General features: G+C 44.3%; 1 protein-coding gene across 1 annotated transcript in view; it reads right to left on the reverse strand.

Annotated features, from left to right (window-relative positions):
• Positions 1–25325, reverse strand: part of LOC147707029 (adhesion G protein-coupled receptor F1-like) — a 375698-nt gene that overhangs the window by 285031 nt on the left and 65342 nt on the right. The window contains exon 5 of the mRNA XM_086925618.1: positions 11875–11981. Coding sequence (XP_086781744.1) covers positions 11875–11981 — 107 coding nt within the window. The remainder of the gene's footprint in view (positions 1–11874; positions 11982–25325) is intronic.

Genomic DNA, 25325 nt, shown 5'->3' on the forward strand with positions numbered 1-25325 from the left:
TGGTTTCAAAACAGTAATTTGATCGATTGTTTTCATTTTAATTTCACAGATAGCATTGCCCCTTCCCACCTTGCCCCCTTTTGTCCTGATGAAGACCCCGTTAAAGGACCTAACTTAGCCTACGGCCAGGGGTCGAAACGTCGACGGCTCTTCTCTCTAACAAAGACCTCCGGCACCAGCCCTTTAAATAGCCCTAATATTTCATGTGTGACCGTTGAAGGTCTTATATCTACATTGAATGCCATAATTTTTTAGGCGATTGTATCAAATTTATTTTGATTCATGTGTCATCAATTCTGATTGTGTTCATTGTGATTACGTTTACTCCTTTTGACTGTACCCTGCCCTGAGCACACCCCCCCCTCCTCCACTTTCCTCCCCTCTCCTCCCCCGACTTTGGGGCTTTCTGAAATGATTTATGAATGTACTGTTAAGTGTTCTACAATGGGTATTGGAAAATAAATATCAATACCTCGCTTCAGTAGTTCTGATTATTGTCTATAGAGTTTGAAAAGTAAAAATTAGTTCTGTTTGTGGTGTATGGTGCACATAACACTTTTTCCTTGCGGGGACCCTCTCTACACATACCATTGTTGCAGGCAAGACTAAGTTCTTGAAAACATCGGCGGAACAGTTCTTAAGCACCGTTACCTGCTGGAGGTACAATACCATTTCTATGCATGTATACCTTAAAACTATCAGAGGTAAATTGCAGCCAATTGTCACTTGCAATACTGTTGGGCAACCATTCCCTGATGAAGACTTTATCTGAAAATCTTATGATGCTACTAGCATTAGACTTTTGTACCACCCTAATTTCAGGCCACTTAGAAAAGTGGTAGATAAGAACTAACACATACACTTGTTCGTTCTGTTCCTGTATTGGTCTCATTATATCCACACCCACTTTTTCTTGAGGCATGTTGGGACATGAAATAGGATGAAGGGTCTAAGTATTAATTTTCACAGAGTATGCAATCTCTGACCTCCCTTTCTATCTCTTTGTCCACTCCAGGCCACCTGCACCAATTCTTCACTCTACATTTTGTTTTACCTATTCCTAAATGTGCCTAATGGAAAATTTTAAGAATCTTAGTTCTCAATTTTAAAGAGGAAATAACCCTGCCACTTTATATTAGTAAGCCACCTTCTTCTGATAATTCATATCCTATTTCCCAATCAGGCAACAGATCTTTATGGACAAATCTCTTTAAAAGTCAATCCCCAGATATCATGCCCTGAGCATTTTCGAGCAATGTCTCCTTTTGCTGTTCTAGCTTCCATTCCTCCACAGTTATGCCATGCATTTCTTGTATGTTTGCCACATAAAAGTCTTCAACCACGACTTCCTTCACGCCATTCAAAGGTACAGGCATATGGCTTAAAAAGTTAGCCACTACATCTTGGGGAAGCATAGGAAAGACCTTTGCTGGTCAACACTTTAGTTTGTGATCGCTGGACAAATTGATTGTTACCCCAGACGTATTGTCGGAAGAGTTATCATCATCCTGGAACATAAGTAGGTTCTTAACATCTTTAAAAATCACCTATATGAGCCTCTGAAACATGGACACAGCAGAGGCCAGGCTGAACGGTACTCTCTTAAACTGGTAACATTGGAACAGTGTAATGAATGTAGTGAGTCTTTGCTATCTGGGTGCAGGGGAACCTGATGGTATGCAGGTTTGAGATCAAAAGTGGAAAACTACCTAATCCCCTTGGTAAGAACCAGCATTTTATTAATAAATGGTCCATCAGGATATTGTTGTTGAAATCTCAAAGATCTATGTAAAGTCTAAAGTTGCCATTGGCTCTTTTTGCCACTACTAAGGGGGTACCCCATTCATAGGACTCTACCTGCTTTTTTACTCCCTCCTTCTGTAACCTCTCCAATTGCGTTTTAACTTCATGTTTTATCGCCTTTAGAATGTTCCTCACCTTGTGTAGCTGGGGTTTGGCATTCCTTTTCACACTGATTTTATGTCTGAAACCATTCCACTTCCCAATATCCCTCGAAAATACATAGGGAAACTTCAGTAGCATTACTGAATTCTTCCTCAGATTGAATCCTGAGTACAGGTTCTGGACTAAAGGGTCCAAAGTGAACCCTAAATTACCTTGTCCCATCCTCCTAATACCGACAGGCCTGTTTTAGTAACAAATAGTTTTCCTTGAGAATCCCTATTTTTGAATTGGGATTTGAGTTTCCTAAACCCTGCAATGTCTATAGGGTCCCCCAAGAATCTTTTGATAGAAATGTCAGACTTTTCCAACTGACCTCCTAAGAACAGTGCAAAATTCTCTTTCCACATATCTTTAATAACAATAGTGAATGGAGAAACTGAATCTGAACTGAATCTACAATGGATATGTCAATACCTCCCATTTTACACATTTATTTTCTGACTTCTCTCCTCGCTGTCAATCTGTAACATTTGTTCATCCTCCACGCTGAGTAAGCACATTTTCAGTACATCATCTTCTGACATACTACATTACCTCTATGTCCCTCACCCTCGACCCAGTCATCACTCATGAGGTATTCCACAGACAGGAAAGAAATCGGAAACGCTTTTAGGCTCCACCCCTCCCTCCTGCCAGGTGCTATATTACACACAATCACTAGAAGCACATCCTGTTTTGTTTCCTGTCGGTGAATTACTTGATGGGAGACGCTGGGGTGGGTTCCGGGCACTTACCTCCATCTTTGTCCTGTGGATCCTCCTCTGCTGGGCTCTGGGGGGCTCCCATGGACCTTCGTGGGATTCTTTTGGAGTGGGGCTGCTGGGCTTCCCTGTCTCCTCCTGGGCTTGGTTGACCGGGGCTGCTGGGCTTCTCTGGTCTTCCTCTGCTTCATGCCCTGTTCGCTGTTGCTGAGCCTGGATGGATGCATTGGCAGGTAGGGGTTGGGCGCGCTGGTTTGTGGTTTGCGCGTCCCTCCCCTTGTTCTTCCTCGCAGCCCCCCCCCCCCCGACCCCCCGGGCCTCTCTGTGGTTATGGGGGCCCGGGGGATGTTGCATGTGGGCTTCGTTACCTTGGGGCCGTGGGGGGAGCGCTGGGATGCGTCGCTCCTCCCCGTGTCATTCCTCTTTCTCCCCCGGGCCCCTCTGGGGATGTGGGGGCCCGGTGTGGTGGCGCTGCTGGTCGCGGCGTTTTGCCTGAGGGATGGCCGGCGCCGCTGCGCTGTTTTCCTCTGGCCGGGCTTCCTCCTGTGTTGTGGTTCAGAAGCCCGCCCTCCTCTCGCGATGCCTGGATGGTTCCGCGCATGCGCGGTTGGCTTTCTTCCCGGTAGGCTGTTTAGACGGACGCCCGGGTGGGCTCCGGGCGCTCCGGTCCTTGAGGGGCAATTTTGGATGTGTGCCGCCTCCTCCTGACCAGGCAGCCCTGCATCCAGATTCTGGTGGTTGTTTTGGCGCTAGCGGAGCCTGGGTGAGTCGCTTCTTTTTCATTTCGGCTGCTTTAGCCGTGGGGGCTGTTTGACTCTCTTTTTGTTTTGCCTGCCCCTCCCTCTTTCCGGCCTGGCTTGTTGGTTGGCTAGGGGGTCGTGGGCTTGCCTCCCTAGTTGTCTTGAGAGGCCTTCTTTGGCCGTTTTTTGGCCTATTACGGTCCTCCCTGTATATATAGGCGTTCTCTGGGGGGGTGTTTGTGTGCTCTTGTGGTGTGCATTCATTTGTTCCTGCTTTGTGAGTTGTGTGTACGTTATGGGTAAACATCATCGCAAGAGGAAGCATTCCTCTCCTGTGCCTCCGTCTTCCCCGGGTTCCAGTGGGGACTCCTCTCCTCCTGTGAAGCGAGCCAGGAAGGCTGATGATGAGCGGATTAAGCGCCTTATCCTGGAGACTCTTTCTGATATCAAGGCGACCAGGAAGGATGCTGTTGGGCTTTCTGGTTCTGCTGCCCTTTATTCCGATATTTCCTCCTCTGCTGATTCTGATGAATCTTCACTGGCTGCTGTTGATCTGCAGGGAAAGTACATTTCCAGGGATTTCTTGCCTGACGTCCTTTCCCATGTTTGGGTTAACATGGGGTTTCCTGATGACGCTACGCCTAGTTCCTTTCAGGATTCGCTCTTGCCGCAGTTTCGGAAACCTGTTGCCTCTTCCTTGCCGGTGCATCCCTTTGTGTCTGATTTCCTGCTGAAGGAGTAGAAGGACCCGGATCATATTGCCATGCCTAGGTTTATGTCTAAACTTTATCCATTACTGGATATGGCGGACACTTTGCCTGATTCCATTCCTGTGGACTCTGTGGTGGCCAGTCTTGTGGATCGCCCTTCCATGGCTGATGATAACATTTTGAAGGACGGGGTGGACAAGAAGGTGGATTCTGCCCTGAAGAAGTACTATGCCGCTTCTCATCTGGCTATTCGTTCTGGCATTTAAGGGGCGTACGTTGCCCAGTCTTTGCTGACCGATTTCAAGTCCCTGTTTTCGTCCATGCAGGAGGGTACGGGTTGTCCTGAGTTGCTGGAGTCTATGGAGCGCCAGGCGGAATTCCTGTCGGACATCGCCTTTGATACTGTGAGGGCTTCTGCTATGTCCTGTGGTTCCTCTATTCCTGCCCGCCGTAACCTGTTTCTGCGGGATTGGAAGACGGACGCAGCCCAGCGTTCCATGGCTTTGAGGCTGCCTTTCTCTGGTGCTCGTCTGTTTGGTGACTCGCTGGAAGAGAAGCTACACAAGGTCTTCAAGGAACGCAAGCATTCTTTGTCTTTTCGTGACCTTCCGCCCCGTGGGAGTTCATCCTTCTCTGGTGCCAGGACTTTCCGCCAGCCTTCCAGGTTTCAGCAGTCCTCCTTTCGGAGTCAGCGTGGCACTGGCCGGTCTTTTCCCAGGAAGTTTCAGAAGAAGTCCCAGAGGGGTGCCGGGTCTGGTCCGCAGCTTTCCTGACTATGCCAGCCTCGGGGCCGTTCTCGCTGGTGGTCCGCCTCTGGTTGGTGGGAGACTTCGCTTGTTCCTTCCTGCTTGGCGCCTGACGACAACCGACAGTTGGGTGCTGGATGTCTTGTCGAGGGGATACCGGATCGAGTTCCTGTCCCCCCCTCCGCCCTCAGGGGTGGTGGTGACCCATTCTCCGCGGGATGCCTCCCGCCGTCTGGCCTTGTCGGACGGGGTTCGTTCTTTGGTCAGCAAGCTTGCAGTTGTCCCTGTTCCAATGGCGGAGAGGGGGTTGGGCGTCTACTCTATCATCTTTGTGGTGCCAAAGATCACAGGGGGCTTCCGGGTGGTCATCAACCTTCGGGGTCTGAACTTGTTCGTGAGGAAGATCCCGTTCAAGATGGACACTCTCCAGAAGATTATTCCGCTGATTCAGTCCGGTTGGGTGTTCTCCACTCTGGACCTCCAGGATGCTTACCTTCACGTCCCGGTGGCTGTGGGGGATCAGCGTTTCCTGCGTTTCTGCCTGGAGGGCCGGCACTGGCAGTTCTGCGTCCTTCCCTTTGGTCTTCGATCTGCCCCCAGGGTGTTCACCAAGGTGGTGGCTCCCTTGGTGGCCCATCTCCATCTCCTGGGGGTGTCGGTGTTCCCGTATCTATACGACTGGATGGTTCCGGCTCCGTCCCTGGAGGTCATGTCTCGCCACCTTCTCTTGACCATGACTACGCTCAGGGAACACGGGTTCTTGATAAACTTGCCGAAGTGCCACCTGGAGCCTGCCACTCGGAGGGCCATCATCGGTGCTGTGTTCGATTCCGTGTTGGGCAAAGTGTTCCTGCTGGAGGCCCGGATTCGCCGCCTCCAGTCTTTGCTGAGGAAGTTGTTGTCGCTGCCCTCGGCTCTCCTCCTTCAGTGGCTGGAGGTTCAGGGCCACATGGCTGCTTCTGTCTTCACCGTGCCCTGGGCCAGGGTTCATCTGCGCCCTCTGCTGTGGCATGTGCAGCGGTGGGTCCCCTTTCCTGTCCTGGATTATGCGATCCCTGTGCCCGTGTCTCTGGATGTTGTGTCTGCTCTTCAGTGGTGGCTCGGTCCTCTCCACCTTTCCGTGGGGATGTTGTTCTGTCTGCCTCCTCCTCTGGTTGTGACCACGGATGCCAGCGCTTCAGGCTGGGGGGAGACTCTGGACCATTGGGCTGTGCAGGCTCGTTGGCTCCTGGTGGAGTCTCGCAGGTCGTCCAACTGGAGGGAGTTGTCTGCAGTGGAGAGGGCGCTCCGCTTTTTCCATCTTCATCTGAGGGGTTGCCATGTCATGGTGAGGTCGGACAACACCGTGTCTGTGGCCTAATTCAATCGCCAGGGGGGGACCCGCAGTTCTTCCCTGAATCTGGTGGCCTGCTCCATATCGGTCTGGGCGGAGAAGAATCTTCTGGCCCTGTCTGCTCAGCACATTCGGGGTGTGGACAACGTGGTGGCGGATTCGTTGAGCCCGAAGTTTCCTTCGTCTCTGTCCCTGTGCCTGGATCCCCGTACTTTTTGCTTGCTTTGCCTGAGGTTCGGGACTCCGGATCTGGACTTGTTCGCCTCCCGGTCCAATGAACTGGTTCCCCTGTTCAGCTCCAGGTCTCCGGAGGTGGGCGCCTGGGGAGTGGAAGCCTTGTCTCTCCGGTGGCCTCCTTGGCTTCTTTATGCCTTTCCTCCCTTTCCTCTGATTCCTGCCTTCTTGTTGAAGGTTCAGCGGGAGGGGGCTCAGGTGGTGGCTGTTCTTCCGCACTGGCCGAGGAGGTCCTGGTTTCCTCTGCTGCTGGGCCTCACGGTGGGCCATCCTTGGCTTCTGTCCCGCTACCCGTCTCCTCTGAGGTCCCCGTCTCCTCTTCTGGTTCCCCTCTCCTTGGCGGTCTGGAGGTTGAACGGTTTTCTCTTGGGGTCCGTGGTCTGCCCGACCACATCATCTCTGTGATGCAGGCCTCTCGTAGGCCGTCTACTTTGTCTTCCTACTCGAGGCACTGGGCTTCCTTCTCGGGGTGCCCTCTATCCTTCAGTTTTTTCTGGATGGCTTTCAGAAGCGCTTTGCTGTTTCTACCTTGAGGGGCAAGTGGGCTGCTATCCGGGCCTTCCGGGACCCGGATTCCTTTCTGTCTTCTGATGGTCTCTTTGTTTCTCATCTGTTTCGTAGTTTTTCTCTCTCTTCCCCTTCTGTTCATTCTCTGGTACCTCCTTGGGATTTGTCTTTGGTGTTGGGTGTTTTGCAGTCTTCCCCCTTTGAGCCTTTGGAGACTGTGGACCTTAAGTTTCTGTCCTACAAAGTGGCCTTTCTGGTGGCCATCACTTCTGCGAGGCGGTTGGGGGAGCTTACGGCCTTGCGTTGTTCCCCGCTGTTTTTGCGTTTTCCGGATGACGCTGTGGTGCTCTCTTTGGATCCTGGTTTTGTCCCCAAAGTCCGCTCCCGTTTCCATTCCTCTCAGGAGCTGGTTCTTCCTTCTTTGTGTCCTTCTCCTTCTTCTCCTTCTGAGCTGTTGCTTCATTCTTTGGACCTGAGGCGTGCCTTGTCCATTTATGTGGCTCATTCTGGGGTGTTTCGCTCTTTGGACACTCTCTTTGTCACCTTTGGTTTGGCTGGTAAGGGTAAGGCTGCTTCCAAGCTCACCTTGGGTCGCTGGATTAAGGCTGTCATCCCTCTTGCCTATCGTGATGTTGGTTTGCCTTGTCCGGCGGGTGTTCAGGCGCGTTCCACTAGGGGCGTGTCTGCCTCCTGGGCTGCTTTCCATGGTGTGTCTCTTGATGAGATTTGTCATGCTGGGACCTGGGCCTCTGAGTCCACGTTTGTGAGGCACTACAGGTTGAATTGTGCCCTGTCTGACCGGACCAATTTTGGTTGTGGGGTGTTGCAAGATGTGGGGGTTCCCCCTTCGCTCTGAGTTCTGTTTGTGTATTAAACTTTTTTCACTTGCTGCACTCCTTTGTGTCTGGTCTGTGTTTTGCTGTGTTTGGGTTGCCAAAGGCCTGTTTGGGCGTTGCTTTGGTATGCCTCATGAGTGATGACTGGGTCGAGGACGATATACGTAGAGGTAATGCTATGATTACGTACGGTAATCCCCATTACTCTTAGTCCTACTCGTCCTCGACCCAGCCATACTTCCCGCCCTCCTTCCCTGTCCAGGCCTTTGTTGCTTGGTGTGTCAGGATCTGCTTCTAGTGGTTGCGTGTAATATAGCACCTGGCAAGAGGGGGGGTGGAGCCTAAAAGTGTTTCCTGTTTTGTTTCCTCTCTGTGGAATACCTCATGAGTGATGACTGGGTCGAGGACGAGTAGAACTAAGAGTAATGGGGATTACCGTAATCCCCCATTACTCTTAGTCCTACTCGTCCTCGACCCAGTCATACTTCCCGCCCTCCCTCCCTGTCCGGGCCTTTGTTGCTTGGTGTGTCAGGATGTGCTTCTAGTGGTTGTGTGTAATATAGCACCTGGCAAGAGGGGGGGTGGAGCCTAAAAGCGTTTCCTGTTTTGTTTCCTGTCTGTGGAATACCTCATGAGTGATGACTGGGTCGAGGACGAGTAGGACTAAGAGTAATGGGGATTATCGTACGTAATTATAGCATGAGCCTTCAATGTCCAGTGAAACTTACTTGCCAGAGCCAGAAAACTTGTTATGACCCACTTTTTGAAAATGGCCTATTTTCTGAACCTGGAACATTTCTGTTTTATTGCAGGTTCAGGTTCAGAAACAAGTTTGTTTAGACAATTTGCCCACTAAACATTCTAAATAAAGCTCCCTTAACAATTAAAACACTTTAAAAGGAACCCCCTCCCAGCTGTTTAACAGATCGCAAAAAACGAGCGATTCCAACTGTCACATCTAAATAACCTGTGTCTGACAATAGCTCCACAGCTTTCTTCCTATGGGGAGCATCATATTTAGAAAACAGAGGTCTGAAAAACTTGATTTGATTTGCAAAATAAAATACGCAGTCCAAAGGAATTTGAGTGCAGGAGCATTTAACTTTCAGGGGGCAGCGGCAAACACCACTAATATTCTGAACCCTAATCCTATGTGGAGGCGATGAGTAGATTGGATTACATCCCAGCCTAGTCCTTATTATTTCATTTCTCATTCCTGGGTCTGGTAACTGGGATAAATAAGAAAAAACATTATCCTGGCCCAATGTAACAATCAAGAAGCTAATGGATGATTTCTTCCTTACATACAGCAGGTCAATCGATTCAGACGCCATAGCAATAGATTCTCTCAATGCACCTTTGCCTAGAAAGGGGAGCCAATATATAATTGTACCACTATTTAAATGGAGGTTCCTAAGTGTGATTATTCTGGTTTTTACGGCCTTTTGCCCACATCCTTTCACTGCTTAGGGTCTCTTCCCAACACAATTTGGAGACTTTAACCACCTCATCATCCTCCAACAATGTTTTAAAGTATCTTAGAGACCGAGTACAAGCCCGCCGTATTCCAAGAGTCCAGATTGCACTCTCTCCTTATAGCCTGAAACATGGTACCTTTAGGGAATGATAGGAGTATTTTAAGCACTACCCCTTCCAATCTATCCCATTCATAGGTTGGATCAAGGGAGAAAACCTCTCCCCTGGGAGGAGGTATCTTCCCTTCATAAGCCTTCGATAATTGGGTTGAGACAGCCCCCCAAACCTACCATTGAATCTTGATAGACAGCTGGCCTGCAATAGGGCCTTCTGCTTGGTGGCATTCCAATGAATACCCCATGATTTCTTGCAGGGCATTTCTTGTTATTGGCTAGGTGATTGGCACTGTAACATCGACCTGGCTGTTCGAGCAGTAGCGGCACCCCCCCCCCCGCCCCCCACCCCCAGCGCCTTGAGACCCTACAGGTATGTAGTGCGCTCTATAAATGTCATTGATTGATTGATTGATTGAATCCTTTGTAATTTATATTATCTACATCAGGTTCCTCCTGAACTTTCTTCTTGTGCATTGCTGACGTTTTAGTTGCACTTATGATTGCCACCACAGACTCTTCTTTTCTTTATTTTTGTGGTTTTATTTAAAAGAACAGCCTTAGCACACCTGCCCGTTTGTTCAGCCCTTTTGACAATGCCAATGACATCTTGCAGTGGACTTTCTCCCTTAGCCCACAAATTGTCCTGAATACCAGGGTTAGAGGCTTGCATCACGATTTGATCTCCAATAAGATCATCATGTAAGTTGCCGAAACAACATGTGAGGGCCAGACTCTTTAAAGCAGATACATAATCCTCTATGGGTTACTCTTTAACTTGTCTTCTGTGGAACAATTTGTAGTGATCCACAGCAACACACACCATGGGTTCATTGTATGTGTTTAAATCTTCAATCACATTTACATAGACATCGCACAGACCTGATGCTCTTGCTTTTTAATAATCCGGTTATATACTTTTAATCCCCCTGGGCATAGGCGATGTAAAAGTATATGAAATATATTTTCCATCCGTGAAATCTTTGTCGCCTTTGAATGTTGAGATATAGTCGGTGGGAATTCTCTCCATTCCTCCCATTTGAGGGCGGGTTCATCAGAAGCAGTAAGGAAATCCTATGGTGGTGATAGATTCCACGTATTCCCTGAAGCAATGTGAAAACTGACTCTAATACTGATTCAGCGCTTCGTAATCTGAAATAAAAACTATGCAGAAGAAAAAAATAAATCTAATGACAGGAGTCCCTGCTAAAGGTAGAAAACCTAAACAAATGCTGCAATTGCAAGTCATACACAAATATTTATAGAATTACAACAGGAAGAGCAGTTATCTGAAGTAATTCCAATGAACTTGAAAATACCAGTGGGCTGTAGTAAAAGTGCTGTAGTCAAAGTGGTAGCAAATGGTAGAAAGCACTGACAGAACTGCGACCACCTCAAGGCCCAAAGGAGCACCGATGGATACAACATGTGCCAAAATGTGGAATTGCTGTACCTGTCAGCGTGCATGATAAAAGGACAGCCTCTTTTGAGGGGAAATGCTGTACCTGTCAGTAGAAATGCTCGAGCTGCCAAGAGGTAAGGTAGGCTTGTTGTGCAGTGCATCCCGTAGGGGAAGTACGCAGACCAAACTGTAAGGAATGCCTCCTAAAATGGCAGCACTGCTTTGGATTGAAATGATGTTGTACCAAGTGCAAGGGATCCCATGGGAGAAGTACGTGCACCAGACTGAAAGTATTCTTCCTAAAATAGCGAAGTTGTGTGGCCTTGCGCTATGACGTATAAAGGTATCCCCACAAAAGGCAGTGATTAGGAAAGGCACGCAATGACGTGTGTGCCAACAGCTGCAGGAATGAAGCAGATATACTGTCAGGTGGAGCCCCTTTGCAAACCTGCTTCAATATGGAAAATACACACTAGTGCTGATTAATGACTTGAACCTCATCGGTACAACTCATATCAGTTGAGTAAATGTAGGCCTTTGTGAATCAGGCCCTGAGTTTGTGAATATCGGAAAGTAGCAAACTCACAAGCATAAACTTACACAAAAGTGTAAATTACATTTGTGTATCTGCCCATAAGTTACTTTTAAAATTATTTATTTTAGAACCATTTCAACCGGGTATTACTTTTTTCAGTTCTGTTACTCACCAATTCTCATAGGCCTCTGCTTTATTACTATCCCAGTTTGCCTACTTATGGGCGGTCAATCAATGGTTATGGGGTGCGTTTAAACTGTATTTTATTTTTATCCGTTTTTTGCCACTGAATATGAAAAAAACTTTCTCTTTGTAGCAAAGCCTGCCTTCATACCCTTTGAAATATGGAAGGCTTTTTTCCTTTTCCAGCCCTAAAAATAGAGCTGTTCATATTTTGTGAAAAATTACAATTCAGTTAGATTTCCAGCGTTCGAGAAAACATGCAGCCTAACCTAACCCTTCCTGCCTACCACTAGATTTAACATAGAAATATATGAACTTTCTTTAAAAATCCAATGTTATTTTTATGACAAATGCCACTTTTATGAGATGTACAAAAAGCCTTAAAATACTTACTGCGCTTTCGAAATCTCTTACTATTCGCTTATAAACGGTTGAAGATGAGTTCAGAAAATGATTTGTAAATGGCATGTTGACTCTGCATCTCCCATATAATGTATTCGCTAAAAAGGAAATGTTTTAAGAGGCAATAAGAATGCACAGTTTTTTAATGTCATGTATTTAATCACAATGAATCTTTACTTACTAACGATAGTGACTTGGATGCACAGATGTTTACCCTCATTTACATCAAGTTCTCACAATCAAAACAAGTCTATCATACTGCTGAAATGCCCGGGACAATATTGCTACTTCCACAAGCTCTCAATGGATATGCAGAATTTATTTGTAAAAATGTGAAAAAAAGGAGTCATGAACGAGAAATTACTGACAAAGTAAAAGAAATGTGAAATCATAATGAGGCTGATTCATTTTCTGACCCCCATGCATGTATATTGTAGCCATAATGTGCGTTCAGCATTCTCTCAGCTAAGAAATAGCATAATTACATAGTACAAAAAGTTTACATTACACATGTACTTGGAATAGTGAAATATTGTTCATTATTCATATGGATACAGATATTTTTTGCTTTTTTACAGCACTTCTACCTCTGCACTTCTGATCTATGTCCACCATTTAAATAATGTGGTCCCAATTCACAAAGGAATGCACAAGTATGCTCATTAGAATTCTTGTAGTACGAGCGGCGTGGCTTCGGCGCCGATGGAAATGGCCGCACCTCCAAGGAACTCCGCAGTGATGTAGCAGGGACGGGAACCCTTCGAGAAATCCCCACGTCTACGAGGTCCGCTGATTCACGCTATTTATTTCCGGAACGTCTGCTGCATCTGCTGAGATTCTTCCCAACGCATGGGGTGTGCGGCAGCCTCTATTTTATGTCTATTTCGGAAGTGACGGATCACGTCTGACCGCGTCCGCCATTTTGATTCCTCTGCCTCCCCGTCTGCGCTCTCTCACACGCTGATTCGTGAAATGGCGTGCAACTCTTCAAAACTCCTCTATTTTCCGATTCTCTGCCTTCAATGAGTTTTGTCTCCAGGAAATTGGTATTATGAACTGTTTCTTTTTTTTTTCTTAAAAGCTTCAGCTCTAAGTTCTGCCTCACTGCCATTTTGGATATAAGCTTTTACCTCACAAGCTTACAGCTACTTTCCTTTTCTATATTTTTTCCCTCCATATAGCAAAAGCTGTTTATAATATGTGACTTTCATAAATAATTTCAAGGTTATTGTCTGTTTTTCAGAAATGTACACATACTTTGCAATTTCGCTGTTTTACTGGACTGTAAATTGGAATTCTTTAATATTATTATTATAGATGTGAATTTCTCTCCCTCCTACAATGAAGTAGTTGGTCTTTTTTGAGGATTTTTTTTTTTTACTATTCATACAGACTTTATTGCTGTTTTTTCAGCTCAAATCTTCAGAGTATTCATCCTTTGAATTCTATTGCATTTTGTCTTTACTTCTCCCTCAATGGCAATGTCGCGTCATAACCGTAACTCCTCTCAGCAAGGTAATTTTTCTAACATACCCCTGGAGGATGTTAACCCCTTTACTGTTTTGCCAGAGAATTTAGGTGACGCAGCCAATGACTCTTCTAAAATGCTCCTCTCTTCATACTTTTCGTTCGAACACAAAAGTTACTTCTAAATTACCCTCTTCATCTGCTTCTACTCCAGGGAAACGAGTAAACGCGAATCCCCCATCACCTACCAACACAAATTCTTCTATCTCTATGGAGCTTCTACTAGAAGAAATTCGCTCACTCCAGCCTTACATGGAGGAAATTCGTTCTCTCGTTCATGGCAGACACTAACGCTCGACTTTAAAGTCTTGAAGACAACTGGTCTCTTACAGAGCAAAAAGTTGATCATCTTGAGAAAACCATCAATTCAGGTCACGTTCTAACTGATCAAGTTCCGAATATGCATAGAGAAATTCAAAGTCTCAAGCACCAAGTGGAAAATTTGGAAAACCGCAACAAGCGTAATAACCTACGCATTTACGGACTTGCAGAGGGACTTGAAGGATCAAACCCTATCACCTTTTTCCAATCCTTTTTACCCCAGCTTCTTGGTCTCCCAAACTCTCCAGCTTTCAATACCCAGCGAGCTCATCGACTAGGTCCACCTTCTCGTGATTTTAATTTGTTAACATTATCTCTTTTGGCTTCTTCTAGATGCGGTTTGTGACCCCTTGATTTGTACCTTCTTTTTGTTCACTTGGAGGTCGTTTCTCCCTGAGCACGTCCCTGTGGTTTCTCTGGTTCTGTGTGGTCATTTCCTCATATGGTTCCACCACCCCCAGTCTCATTGTTTTTCTGTGGTGTCATATGTTAATATTGAATTCCATCCTGGGTCCTTTCTTCCTTCTTTTTTCATCATTCTTTTCCCTGCTTCTCCCCTTTCTCTTTTGCTGTCTCTTCATTTTTACATTACCCAGTATTCCTTTTCTCCTTATATTTTTTCTCTTTATCCTGTTTTCCTACTTCATCCTGAATCTATTTATCATTCTCGTCTTCTTTCTTCTTTCTCTCCCAGGTAATAACATTTTGCATTGCTATTTTGTTGGCCTCTTTTTTGCTCTCATTCTATTTGATAGATATTCTTCAATTGTTTTTATGAACATTGTGCATGTTATTGTTACTGATAGAATCCTGAACTTTTTCATTACTTATTTTTTAATTCATATTGTTTATATTCTATTTGATAGATACGATTTTGACGCTTTATTATTAATTGTGCATGTTCACTTCAATAGTTCTCATTTAGGGTTCTAATTTGAAATGTTAAAGGAGTTAATAATCCTATAAAAAGACAACGTGTCAACCCATCTAGCTAGATTAAATACTGATATTGCTTTTATTCAAGAAACTCACTTATCAGATGCTGAAGCAGTTAAACTGAAAAGAGGTTGGGCGAGTCACGTTTTCTCTTCCCCTGCCTTAGGAAAGAAAAATGGTTTATCTATATTGTTTCATAAAAAACACAATCTTTCAGTAGTCCATCAGGAGAATGATCTTGAGGGTCGTTGGGTGATTGTTAAATTACTCATTGATCAAATACCCTTAGTTTTGTTCAATGTTTACGCACCTGTTACTGTTGATAATGTGTTTTGGAATCAGATCTCGGATAAGCTTGTCATGTTTAATGACAACTATGTTATTTTCGGTGGTGATTGTAAGCAGTTCCTTGACCCTATTCTAGTTAGACATTCTTCTGTAAAGTTTTCTAACACCAAGATGCACTCACAAATCACCTCTGCCATACAACGCAAAGTTTTAACTGACATTTGGAGGCTTTGTAATCTAGACCTACAGTAATATACTTTTTACTCTCCTCCCCACAACTCACAATCTAGAATAGATTATCTTTTCTTCAGTAAACCTTTGTCCCAACTTGTCACTCACTCCGAGATTGGTTCCATTCTAATTTTAGATCATGCTCCAGTTTATGTAGAATTTGATCTGCTACCTTTCTCCCCTCAAGCTGGCAAATGGCGTTTTAATAATTCATTATCAGATGATCCCAACTGTACAGGCCAATTCACATCGTTTACATCTGAATTCTTCTCTATTAACTCTACTCCAGACTCTTCTCCAGTAATGGTTTGGGACTCCTTTAAAGCGGCGGCAAGAGGTTTTATTATAAATTTAGTTTCACGGAAAAAGAAGTCTTTTGAAGCCAGAAATACCCAGTTATTGGCCAAAATTAAACATCTTGAAAATTCTTATTATCGTTCTTACTCTGAAGTCTCCTTAAAGAATCTTATTGAGGAAAAGATATCCTTTAATAAGTCATCCAAAGAGGCTGCTTCATCTTATCTCTTAAGAAGCAGTGCCTGGTATTATGGAGGCCAAAATAGGATGGGCAAACTACTTGCAAATTATTTGAAGATTCGACCAGAGAGGACTAAAATTTAGTCCATTCGTAACAATGCCGGTGATTCGTTATTCAAAGATAATATTTTCAGTGAATTTTTTCCTTTTTATAAGAAGCTATACACACCAGAGAAACAACCTTCCTCTGCTACACTTTCCTCTTTCTTTCATTCGATTCCTCCCCATCTTTCATACAACATGGATTTTATCTAATTGGAATCGGACATCACTTTATCTGAAATTCAGAATGCTGTTTCAAAACGAAAAAGGGGTAAAGCACCTGGCCCTGATGGTTTTACTATTGAATTCTATGTCTACTTTGCCTCCTTATTACTTCCACATCTTTTATTGCTTTATCAGTTTTTGTGAAGGACGCTTCCTCTTCAGGTTCTTTTCAAGAAGCCGTGATCTGTTTAATCCCCATGTAGTGTAGTTCCTAGTTTCCCACTAGGCCCTGCACATTGGAATAACATAAACAGTAGTATCGACGTGGAACTGCTTATATTCCAGGCCTCCACTGACTATGCTAAACTTAATTGGGTTGTGTTACCAACTAGCTCAGAGGTCACTGGAAACTTTCTTCTCTGCATAGGAAGTGATCAGCTTCCTTGGCACAGACAAGAAGGGATTCAGTTTTCCAACAACCGTGCAACATGACAACTTTGCTCCTCAGATCAAGAGTCAATCTCTAGGGTCGTGTGAAACAATAGACATAGATTTCACTCAGTCAGTCTAGTGCAGTTTACTTTCACGAGATGTAGAGAATAGAGAGACGGGCGTGTATCAATAAAGGGTTAACAATTATTGAACAGTCTTTCTTCTCGTACAAGAGAAATGTATTGCCACAATTGCAATAATTGTTATTATAAAAAGTACGTACAGTAAGATAAGTATTGCGAAATAGAACTGTAAAAGCATTGATATGGTTTCTTAGCCATACAATGGTTTAAAAGTAATAAAACATATATACAGTCATATATACATTAGGCTAACATACTCAACTGGTGCTTCTAACTAAGCCTACCCCAGTGTGCCTGACCTAAGCCTAACACGTGAAAGGGGAGTAAGTAAGTAGCTTTAAGTTAAGTTGGTTTTGCCAAGGTTTGTTTCAAGAATTCTCGTCTAAGGGTTTAGTCAACACCATACCTCTGAATAGAATGATGGAGGATTGGTACCTCCTTCAGGGGTCTCTCTCGATATCCCAGTCACCCGCGAGGGTAAACCGGAAGCGCCGGGACTGGATTTCTCTGCACGAGAAAGGCAGCGGCTTCTCTCAGCGCGTCGAGGAAGGAGGGGGGACAGCGTCCGCGGGCAGCTGGAATCTGCTGGATGTCTTCGCAGAGGACGGCTGTTCAGCTCCTTAAGCGTACTGCACCATAGTTCGCGCTGTAGCGGCGATAATGGTAATCAGCAGCTTCACCACCACAGGATAGCAGGCTGCAGCGACAGAGTGCTAGATTTACCAACACAGGGTCATGCAGGCAGCTGGCATCAGCAACAGGCAACAAACTCGCATTGCTTAAGGCAACGTTGGTAATATTTATACCTGACAGGTGCCGGGTTTGACGCAAGTTTGCTGGACATAAGACGTCAATTAAAGATGTCACTAGGAAGTGACAGTTATCAGTTGCTCATTAGAGTTCCATTACTAATCAAAACATAGCAAGCGGGGATTTCCAGGTTTGCTAAGTTTTTATCTTGTTGAAGAACTCGGAGTGTTATCTAGGAATATCAGATAGTGACTGCTGCTCTGTCATTGCACTAATTGGTCGCAAAGGAAGTAGCAGAGAGTCATGCTGGAATGTGGCTCTGTTCGTGTGAGGCCAGAGATGACTTTTCAGAAAATCGCACTTGAACGGTTATGCCAATATAGGGAATAAATGGATTTATAGCCGAATAGGGGCATAAGGTCACAGTATCGATCAGGAACCTAGATAAGCACGCAACACCCACTCCACGTTTTCATGTCCATCAAAATTACTAAAACTAAGCAATAAGATGCATGTGTAACATTGCCCACCCCAAAATACATATATGCATTCGAAATAGGCGTACTTGTAATACATGGAATTTAGGTACTGTACGTTTTCTAAAGCATAGTAATCATTCAAAAAATTATTGCATTTATAATCAATGAACGATTATGCAAAAGGAAATACACATGAAGTATCTCTGACAGAAGAAAGGCGAGATAAATCATCACGTAAAAATGCATTGTAATAACATGTGTGCTAGAGGCTGGTGTAATGTTGTTATGTCTGTAGATGTGTTTAGAAATAGAAGTGTGAAGCTTCTGTTCTCTAAGAATAGTTTTTACGTTAAGCAAAGAATTGTTCGTGCCAAAAAAGGTCAATATTAGAAAAATTGTCCAATTCAAAGAAAATAGATTTCCAAAGCTCTTGGCAGTTTTTGTTGATCAAAACTGAAGGCCGAATTCAGAGTTCATGGGAACGCTGTGTGTCGGAAAGCTTTTCAAAAGTTATTGTTTCTCTGTGGGTGAGAACATCGTATCAGACAGGCTCTCAAAGAATTGGTCTACAAAATCAGGTGATAGTTCAACCAAATTAGATAGCGCTGTAACTTGGCAGGTGTGAGAATGATTGCTGTCATCGAAGGCAGGACCAGCAATGCTCACAGAACGTTGTACCTGGATGATGTTGCTTTTGTCACTCGCTCCACTGTTACCACTTGGTTATAGTACAGGAGTCTCCACGAATGCCGTCATCAGGATTGGTAGCCGCTGGGGACAACACAATGCGTGAGCCGTTATTGGACTGAGCAAAGTATCGACGTCCATTGGTACTGCTGAAAGACAGATGTCCAACACGCATTCATCGCCGCAAAGCATACACCGTAGCACAGGTAAAATGCAATTTTGCCATATCGGTCTGAATGAAAGGAACCAGGTCATGTTTAGATCTCTCAGCCTGGCCAATCCGAGGATGTTGGTTATCCTGTCCCTGTAGCGCATTGCTAGGATTGTCTCTTCCATTCCCATGGGAGCTATGTCTGAGCCGAGGCTTGCCATAACGTAGCAGGAGGGTCAAAAATAGAATCCCTGTAACGAGTCCCAGAAATAATCGTATGCCGCCAAAAATGGAGTGCACAAAATTAGGAAAGATTCCCAAAATTGCCTGGAAGGGTGTTAGCAGTCCTGTAAAGACTGTCTTAAATATGCCTGGGATGCTTGTAGCACTAGACATGTTAAGGAGTTGGCTGAACATTTCTACGAAATGCACGGGGCAATTTGTTGATAAAAGGTCATGAACCTCAGTAGCCGTCCTTGCGACTAGAAGATCATACGTCTCTTTAGATGACGTTATAGGCACTGTTGTCTGTAAAAGTACAGATTTCATTTTGCTTAATGTATCAATTCGTATAGAATAGAGATTCAGACGAGGCCAGAGGGGAGTCACTATGTCTGGAGGCCCGCTCGGGAACAATGCTTGCATACAACATTTGACCATGGACGTAACTTGTACTATATAACTTTTCCCTGGCGTCAGGCCACAACATCTGTGATCCGTTCTAAGAATGTAACTCCCGTTTGCGAGTTGCATAAAGAAGGGCTCTATCTGAGTTGCAGGTGTGACTAGCTGGTGGCATGAAAGGTTGTTTGAATTTCCATCACATGCGCCGTGTAAATTAATACCCTGACACAAAAGTATACCGCTTAGTGAGTGTTTACAATTTTTACCACTAAGAAATACATTTTTGTCACTGTCACTATAGCAAGAATGAGTGTATGGTAATTTCCATTCGGATTTAACATATCCTTTACCCAATTGTTCATACTGGCCAGCAGGTATGTATTCAAGGCACTTTTTAAATCGGAAAGTTGTTATCGGAATTGTGATAATTCCGTGTATTATCCATTCAATGACAGGACTCTCTGACATTGTCAATGATAATCTCTCGAGTTTTTCGATGCTCAGGATTGTATAGTCTGCTCCTTTCTGTGCCAAACTGATCTGTTTATCAGTAAGGTTAAAACTGGAAAATAATGACGTTGTGTTGATTAAACGCCAAGGCACATAGCCTGAACGAAGATTTTGCAGCGTCCAGCCTAATTCTATAATAGAGCGTAATTGAGACTGGCCATGTTGTAACAATAGCAAATCTCTGTCTATCACATCAAAGGCAGAGGATACAATATTGTCCAACGAATATATTCTGGAAGACAGAGTCATTAACCCATTGTCTACCACAGAAAGTGATTTCTCCAAATTAATACGATCAATTTCTCGTATTTTTTCAGCAGTTTCAATTTGCTTTACTTTCCAAGCCTCGTTGTAAGCAGCATAGATACTGGTCGCTATGAAACGCTTTTGACGCTGTTTGCGTGGTCCAAGAATGAAATCGCGCAAATCAGCACCATCTTTTAGTAAAGACAAGTGTTGCTTAATTTCAGCCAGTGTGGACGAGGTTAGCCATTCAAGGCAGAGTTTCCCTACACTGTATGTTGTTATAATCCCTGGATGTTGTCTCTGGGAGTATCTAGAGTCTAATCTGGTCATTTTTAACCCCTGTGTTTTGTTCAGGAATCTATCTTGACAGCTATTTGTGTCTGTAGGCCAGATTAACCACTTTTTCCAATCAGGATTTGTTCTGTTGAAATGTAAAATTTGAGACACGTCTAATTCAATATCTGTGGTTGCATTTTCAGGTATTGGCTTTGGTATAGACGGTGTTTTAAGATCTTTGATCTTAGCTAGGCCAAGACAAGATGTTTGGTGTATTGTGTCATTTAAAAATAACATTTGTTCAGGTATCATGCAGGTTCTAAAAAGTGCTTCAATGCCTTGCACCTGCCAATCTTTTGTACCCCAAATCGTTTTCGTTTCAATATTATTTTTCCAATAATCAAAACCAAATGTCATCATTTTGTCATAAAATGCTTCTGAATATATCAATTTAGAATTTGTCAGCATTGTTTTCATTCCTGTTTTATCTAACAGTTTATAATAAAACGTTTCTGCATTACTGGTGTTAAACCCTGAGAAGTATTTGAATTTCTCAAAAAATGCTTTAGAACTGCTTTTAGGTGGTGTAGCACAATGTTCCCATTGATTATACATAAAAACATTTCTAGGCTGTGCAGATTTATGCAAGTAATGATCCCCATAGTGGGTGTAACAGAATAACTGCTCATAACTAGATGAACCTTGTAAATAATCATGATCTGTGAATCTAGCTGACATTACTAAATCAGACATCATGTCATTAATACTGTTAAAGTCCCAATCATCAGAGAATGTACTTGGTGTCACAAAGTCACTTAAGGAAACCTTTAGTTGATGAGGATACTTCAGGATTTCTACCGGACCATAGATCTCATAGTCTGTTTTCTCCCATACTACCCCACCAGGTTTTGGAATTGCTGTGACATTTACTGTTGACAGTTCTCTTTTCTTCACGTGGGATGATCTGTGTGGTTTAAGGACTAGGTTGATGTTCTGACTTGCTGTGTCCATTCAATTGTAATGAACTTCCCTAAAATTAAAACTAAAATTAGGCATAGTAGGAGTATGAAAACCCCTGAGATAATCCAATGCTCAATCAACGGTGAATCCAGATATAGTTCTTTGATTTGTTGAAGGAGTCCTGTTGTATTTTCTTTAGAATACTTTTTTGTTTCTGGCATCACTTCGGTGTCGTTTAAATCTTCAGAGAAGTTGTCGAAGTTGATGAAATAACCAGATGCAGTTCTGTCAATTGATGGGATTGTTCTTTCAATCTGTCTCTCGGTAGCACTTTCTGATGCCACATCATTGTAGACTGGTGTTGTTTCTTGACGAACTGTTTCAATCTGTGTTTCAAGAGGCACGAGTTCCATGGCATTATTGCATAGTCCTTCATTGTGCACTGCAGGCTGATCGAATGTGATTAGTCTTTCAGTTTGAACCTCTTGGATTGTTGCAAGTTTGGGTATTCTGTTGTTTCTTGGGAGTCCACTGGGCCTACTGTTGATTATAGGCCACATGCTTGTGGTTTTACCAGATCGATAGACATGACTCTGTTCTCCTTTTTACCAGCAAGTGGCGGTAGTACAACTGATCTTGTTCCGGTGACTGCCAAGACAGGTACTGCTTTTCTGTAAGAAGGCCCAAATTCCTTCTTAACCGCGATCTTTTCTCTGACTAGATCCCCAATCTTTGGAATCCAGACAGGCCTTGCTGGGGCTGTTGCGGGTGGTGCCTCGTCAGTGGTACTTGGCTGTTGCTTTAACTTTATGTTGCTTAATGATTTTCCTGTTTCATTCAGTTCCTGTAAAACAGCCAAACGGTCTTTTACATCAAAGTGTGTTGTTTCTTCTTAAACCACTGACATCTGACTATCGAGGTCCTGAACGCGCATTCTAATTCCGAACAATAGTTCGTATGGGCTGAAACCTTTTAGAGAATTTCTTGGCATGTTGTTAAGACTAGTCTGGACACTTATTAAATGTTTGACCCACCCAGCGCCTGAACCTAATACCTTCGCTGTTATAGATTGCTTTATGTCACGGTTTTTTCTTTCTACCACACTATTCCCTTCGGGGTGCGACGGACAAGAATACCGCAACCCAATTCCCATGCTAGCCATGGCCTCCTTATAGGCTCGAGAGCTGAAAGCAGGACCCTGGTCAGAATGGAACGTGGTAATTGCGTATATGCCGATATAGACTCGCAAATCTTTTATAACCGTTCTAGCGTCAGCCGAGCGCTGGAGGCCTCATTTTTTAAGTGCTTTTCGTCTTAATGGTGTACACTGGGACGCGCTTCTCTTCTTTGATTGCGCAGATAGACCGCCTTATGCTGTCTAGAAGGGATCCTGAAACTACACTGGCCGGTTCATCACTGCGATCTCTGTTGCAGTTTTCACAATTTTGAGCAAAACATTGAATATCTATACTCATTCCTGGCCACCAGTACTCTGATTGTAATTCTTTCAGAGAGGCTTTGATTGTTTGGTGTCTCAGACCCAACCCCATGTGTGCTTCCAGTAAGAGGAAGCCCCTCCTGCTCCTGTTTGGAATTACTCTGTCCCCCACTCCAGGGATTCGAGCAAAAGGAACGGAGTTTGCATCGATTATGTATGCATAATTGAGTGGATAGTTTACGGGTAGTGCTGCACAGTCGCCTTTTACGGTCGTTTTTACTGCCAGCATGGTTTCCCCGTCTATGTACTTATCTGTACGCTTTTTTGTGGCTACGGAAGCCGGTTTAGTTGCTTCCGCTTTGGCTGTATTAGCCAATGAATTCCCTGCAACGTGAACGCCATCACGTTGAAGACTCTGTGCGTGAATCACGTGAGCCTTTTGTAGTTCTTTGTGTAAAAGAGCTACTTGTTCCCAGAGCAATTTATGCTTTATTGTGGCACCTGTGTCATCTTTGTAGTCGTTGTAAGAGTTGACGCAGAAATGAGAATCGCACACTATAAGTGTCGGGAATTCACGTTCTGCATTTTCGAGCGCCATCTTTAAAGATCTGATTTCAGTTCTTTGAACCGAACAGTTTCTTACAGATTCAGTTTTTGTTACTTTCGGTCTGAATTTACCGCACAGCCAACGACCTTTAATGATCGCACACGCTGCATTGTAGGATTTGCTCTCTACGTTGAAATGCTGTACAAAGCTATCTGTATAGATTATACAGGCGTATTGTGGGAGAGGCAGAATTTCGATTGGCAGAGGATATTCTTCTTCATACTCTAAATCATTCAGTTCTTCAAATTGCGGGGCAACATAGTATTTCACGTCTTCCGCTCCTAGAGAATCTATGCACTGTATCCATTTCGGATCCAGTGACACTGTAGGCAGGTTTACTGGGCTGAATAGCGCCTCGAAGGCGGATTCCGCTGTAAGGATATTAATCCGTTTGCCGTGTGCTAGTTCTCGTTCATTTGCTAATGCGATTTGCACTGCTTTCACAGTTCTTTCTGTGTGACTGAATGTTTTTTCTGCTTGTGTGTACAAGTGAGATTTAATTGAAATTGGTACCTTTTCTCCCTCATTAGAGGTCAGGTACGTGAATCCGCATCTTCCTGGGAGGACTCGGATTACAAGATCACGTGTGTTGTCACGTGTATCTAATTTAGTTTTTGCTAACATGTCTGTTTGCAGTGATCTCAAAATTTCTGTGTGTTTTTGAGTCCAATTGATTTGTTTAAAGTCAGGTTTAATTAGTTCGTAGAGAGGTTTAACCCTCTCTGCGTAATTTAGGATATAAGTTCTTCCGAAATTCAGAAAACCTAGTATTGATTGTAAATTCTTCAGCGTTTTTGGAGCTTGGAGTACAGCGCACTTCTCTAAGAAGTTGTCCGCTAGGCTTTTCCCTTCACTTGATAATACGTACCCTAAAAATAGTACCGTCAGATGGGCAATTCGAGACTTTTTAAAGTTGAATTTGTAACCCTCTGCTGCGAACCCAAGTATAATGGTGTTCACTCTTTTCAAGTGAGTATCCAAGTCGTCGTCTGTGAGATAAATATCATCTACGTAAGACAATGTGTTGGACCTAGATTCCCCAAGCCTACATATGGTAGCTTGGCACAGTAGTGGTCTACAGCTAACTCCAGGCGTTGGCTAAGTACTTACACAGCTTACCCACAGTAACACAGTGATGAACCACTAAAATAAAGACACAACACCTCTGTTTGCAAAAATACCGTTACCTTTTATAAAAATAATATGGCTCTTTGGATTTAAAATCATACAGGTTATAACATCAACTGCTTGTAGGAATGAATATACACTTTTACCATGGAAGTTAATTTTCACTCTTCCAGCTGTGGAAAAAGACAGTAAATCATATACTTTTGTCAAGATTCAGCAGTACATTCAGAGAACTTCTTTGGATAATTAATTGAAGCTCCTAAACTTCACACTCTACAGGGGTACTTTGCATTAATGCACAATGACATCAATAATTCATTAATACAGCCTGCTAATTCATTGGTTATGTTAACACATCTAGGGTTACGCTTCCTAACCCCTTCTCTCCTATGGCACAGAATGAATCTCAAGGGAAGTAGAAAGGTCAAGGCCCTTTTCTCTGCTAATAGACCTGTTTAAGGTATCTGTCAACCTTTTATCCCTTTTTACCCAGCACTTCCCTTTTCACACTCCCTCTCTCCTTACTGTCTGGGTGGCAGATATGCCACAGTCCACAGGCCTTCAGCTGGCACCTGCCTCTCGAGCTCCCCCGACCAGCTGCTTCCCTGTGCTGGCGTGGGGAGAGTCTTGCCGGCCTCCTCAGCCCAAGCGCGCTTTCGCCTGTCAGCGCTGGCTAGGGGGCCTCGATTCAGGCTTAGCGCGGTGATTTCCTGCTTCTGTGGACCGCCAGGGGTTGGATGGGCGGTCGGTTGCTCAAGCGCTAGTTCCTCCAGTAAGCGCTCACAAGTAGGGGATTTCCGCTGACAACGCGGCGCTCAGGAAAGACGTCTGGCGCCACCTCAGGCAACCCGATGGACGCGCTGATCTCTGGGGCATGCGCGTTCCTCGCAATGGCTCCGCCTCTCAGGACGCGCTGCTCGTCGGCGCCTGCGTGTTCCTCACCGGACCTCGTCACGCAGGGAAC

Source organism: Lissotriton vulgaris, chromosome 6 (assembly GCF_964263255.1).
Source record: "Lissotriton vulgaris chromosome 6, aLisVul1.2, whole genome shotgun sequence".
Taxonomy (NCBI): Eukaryota; Metazoa; Chordata; class Amphibia; order Caudata; family Salamandridae; genus Lissotriton; species Lissotriton vulgaris.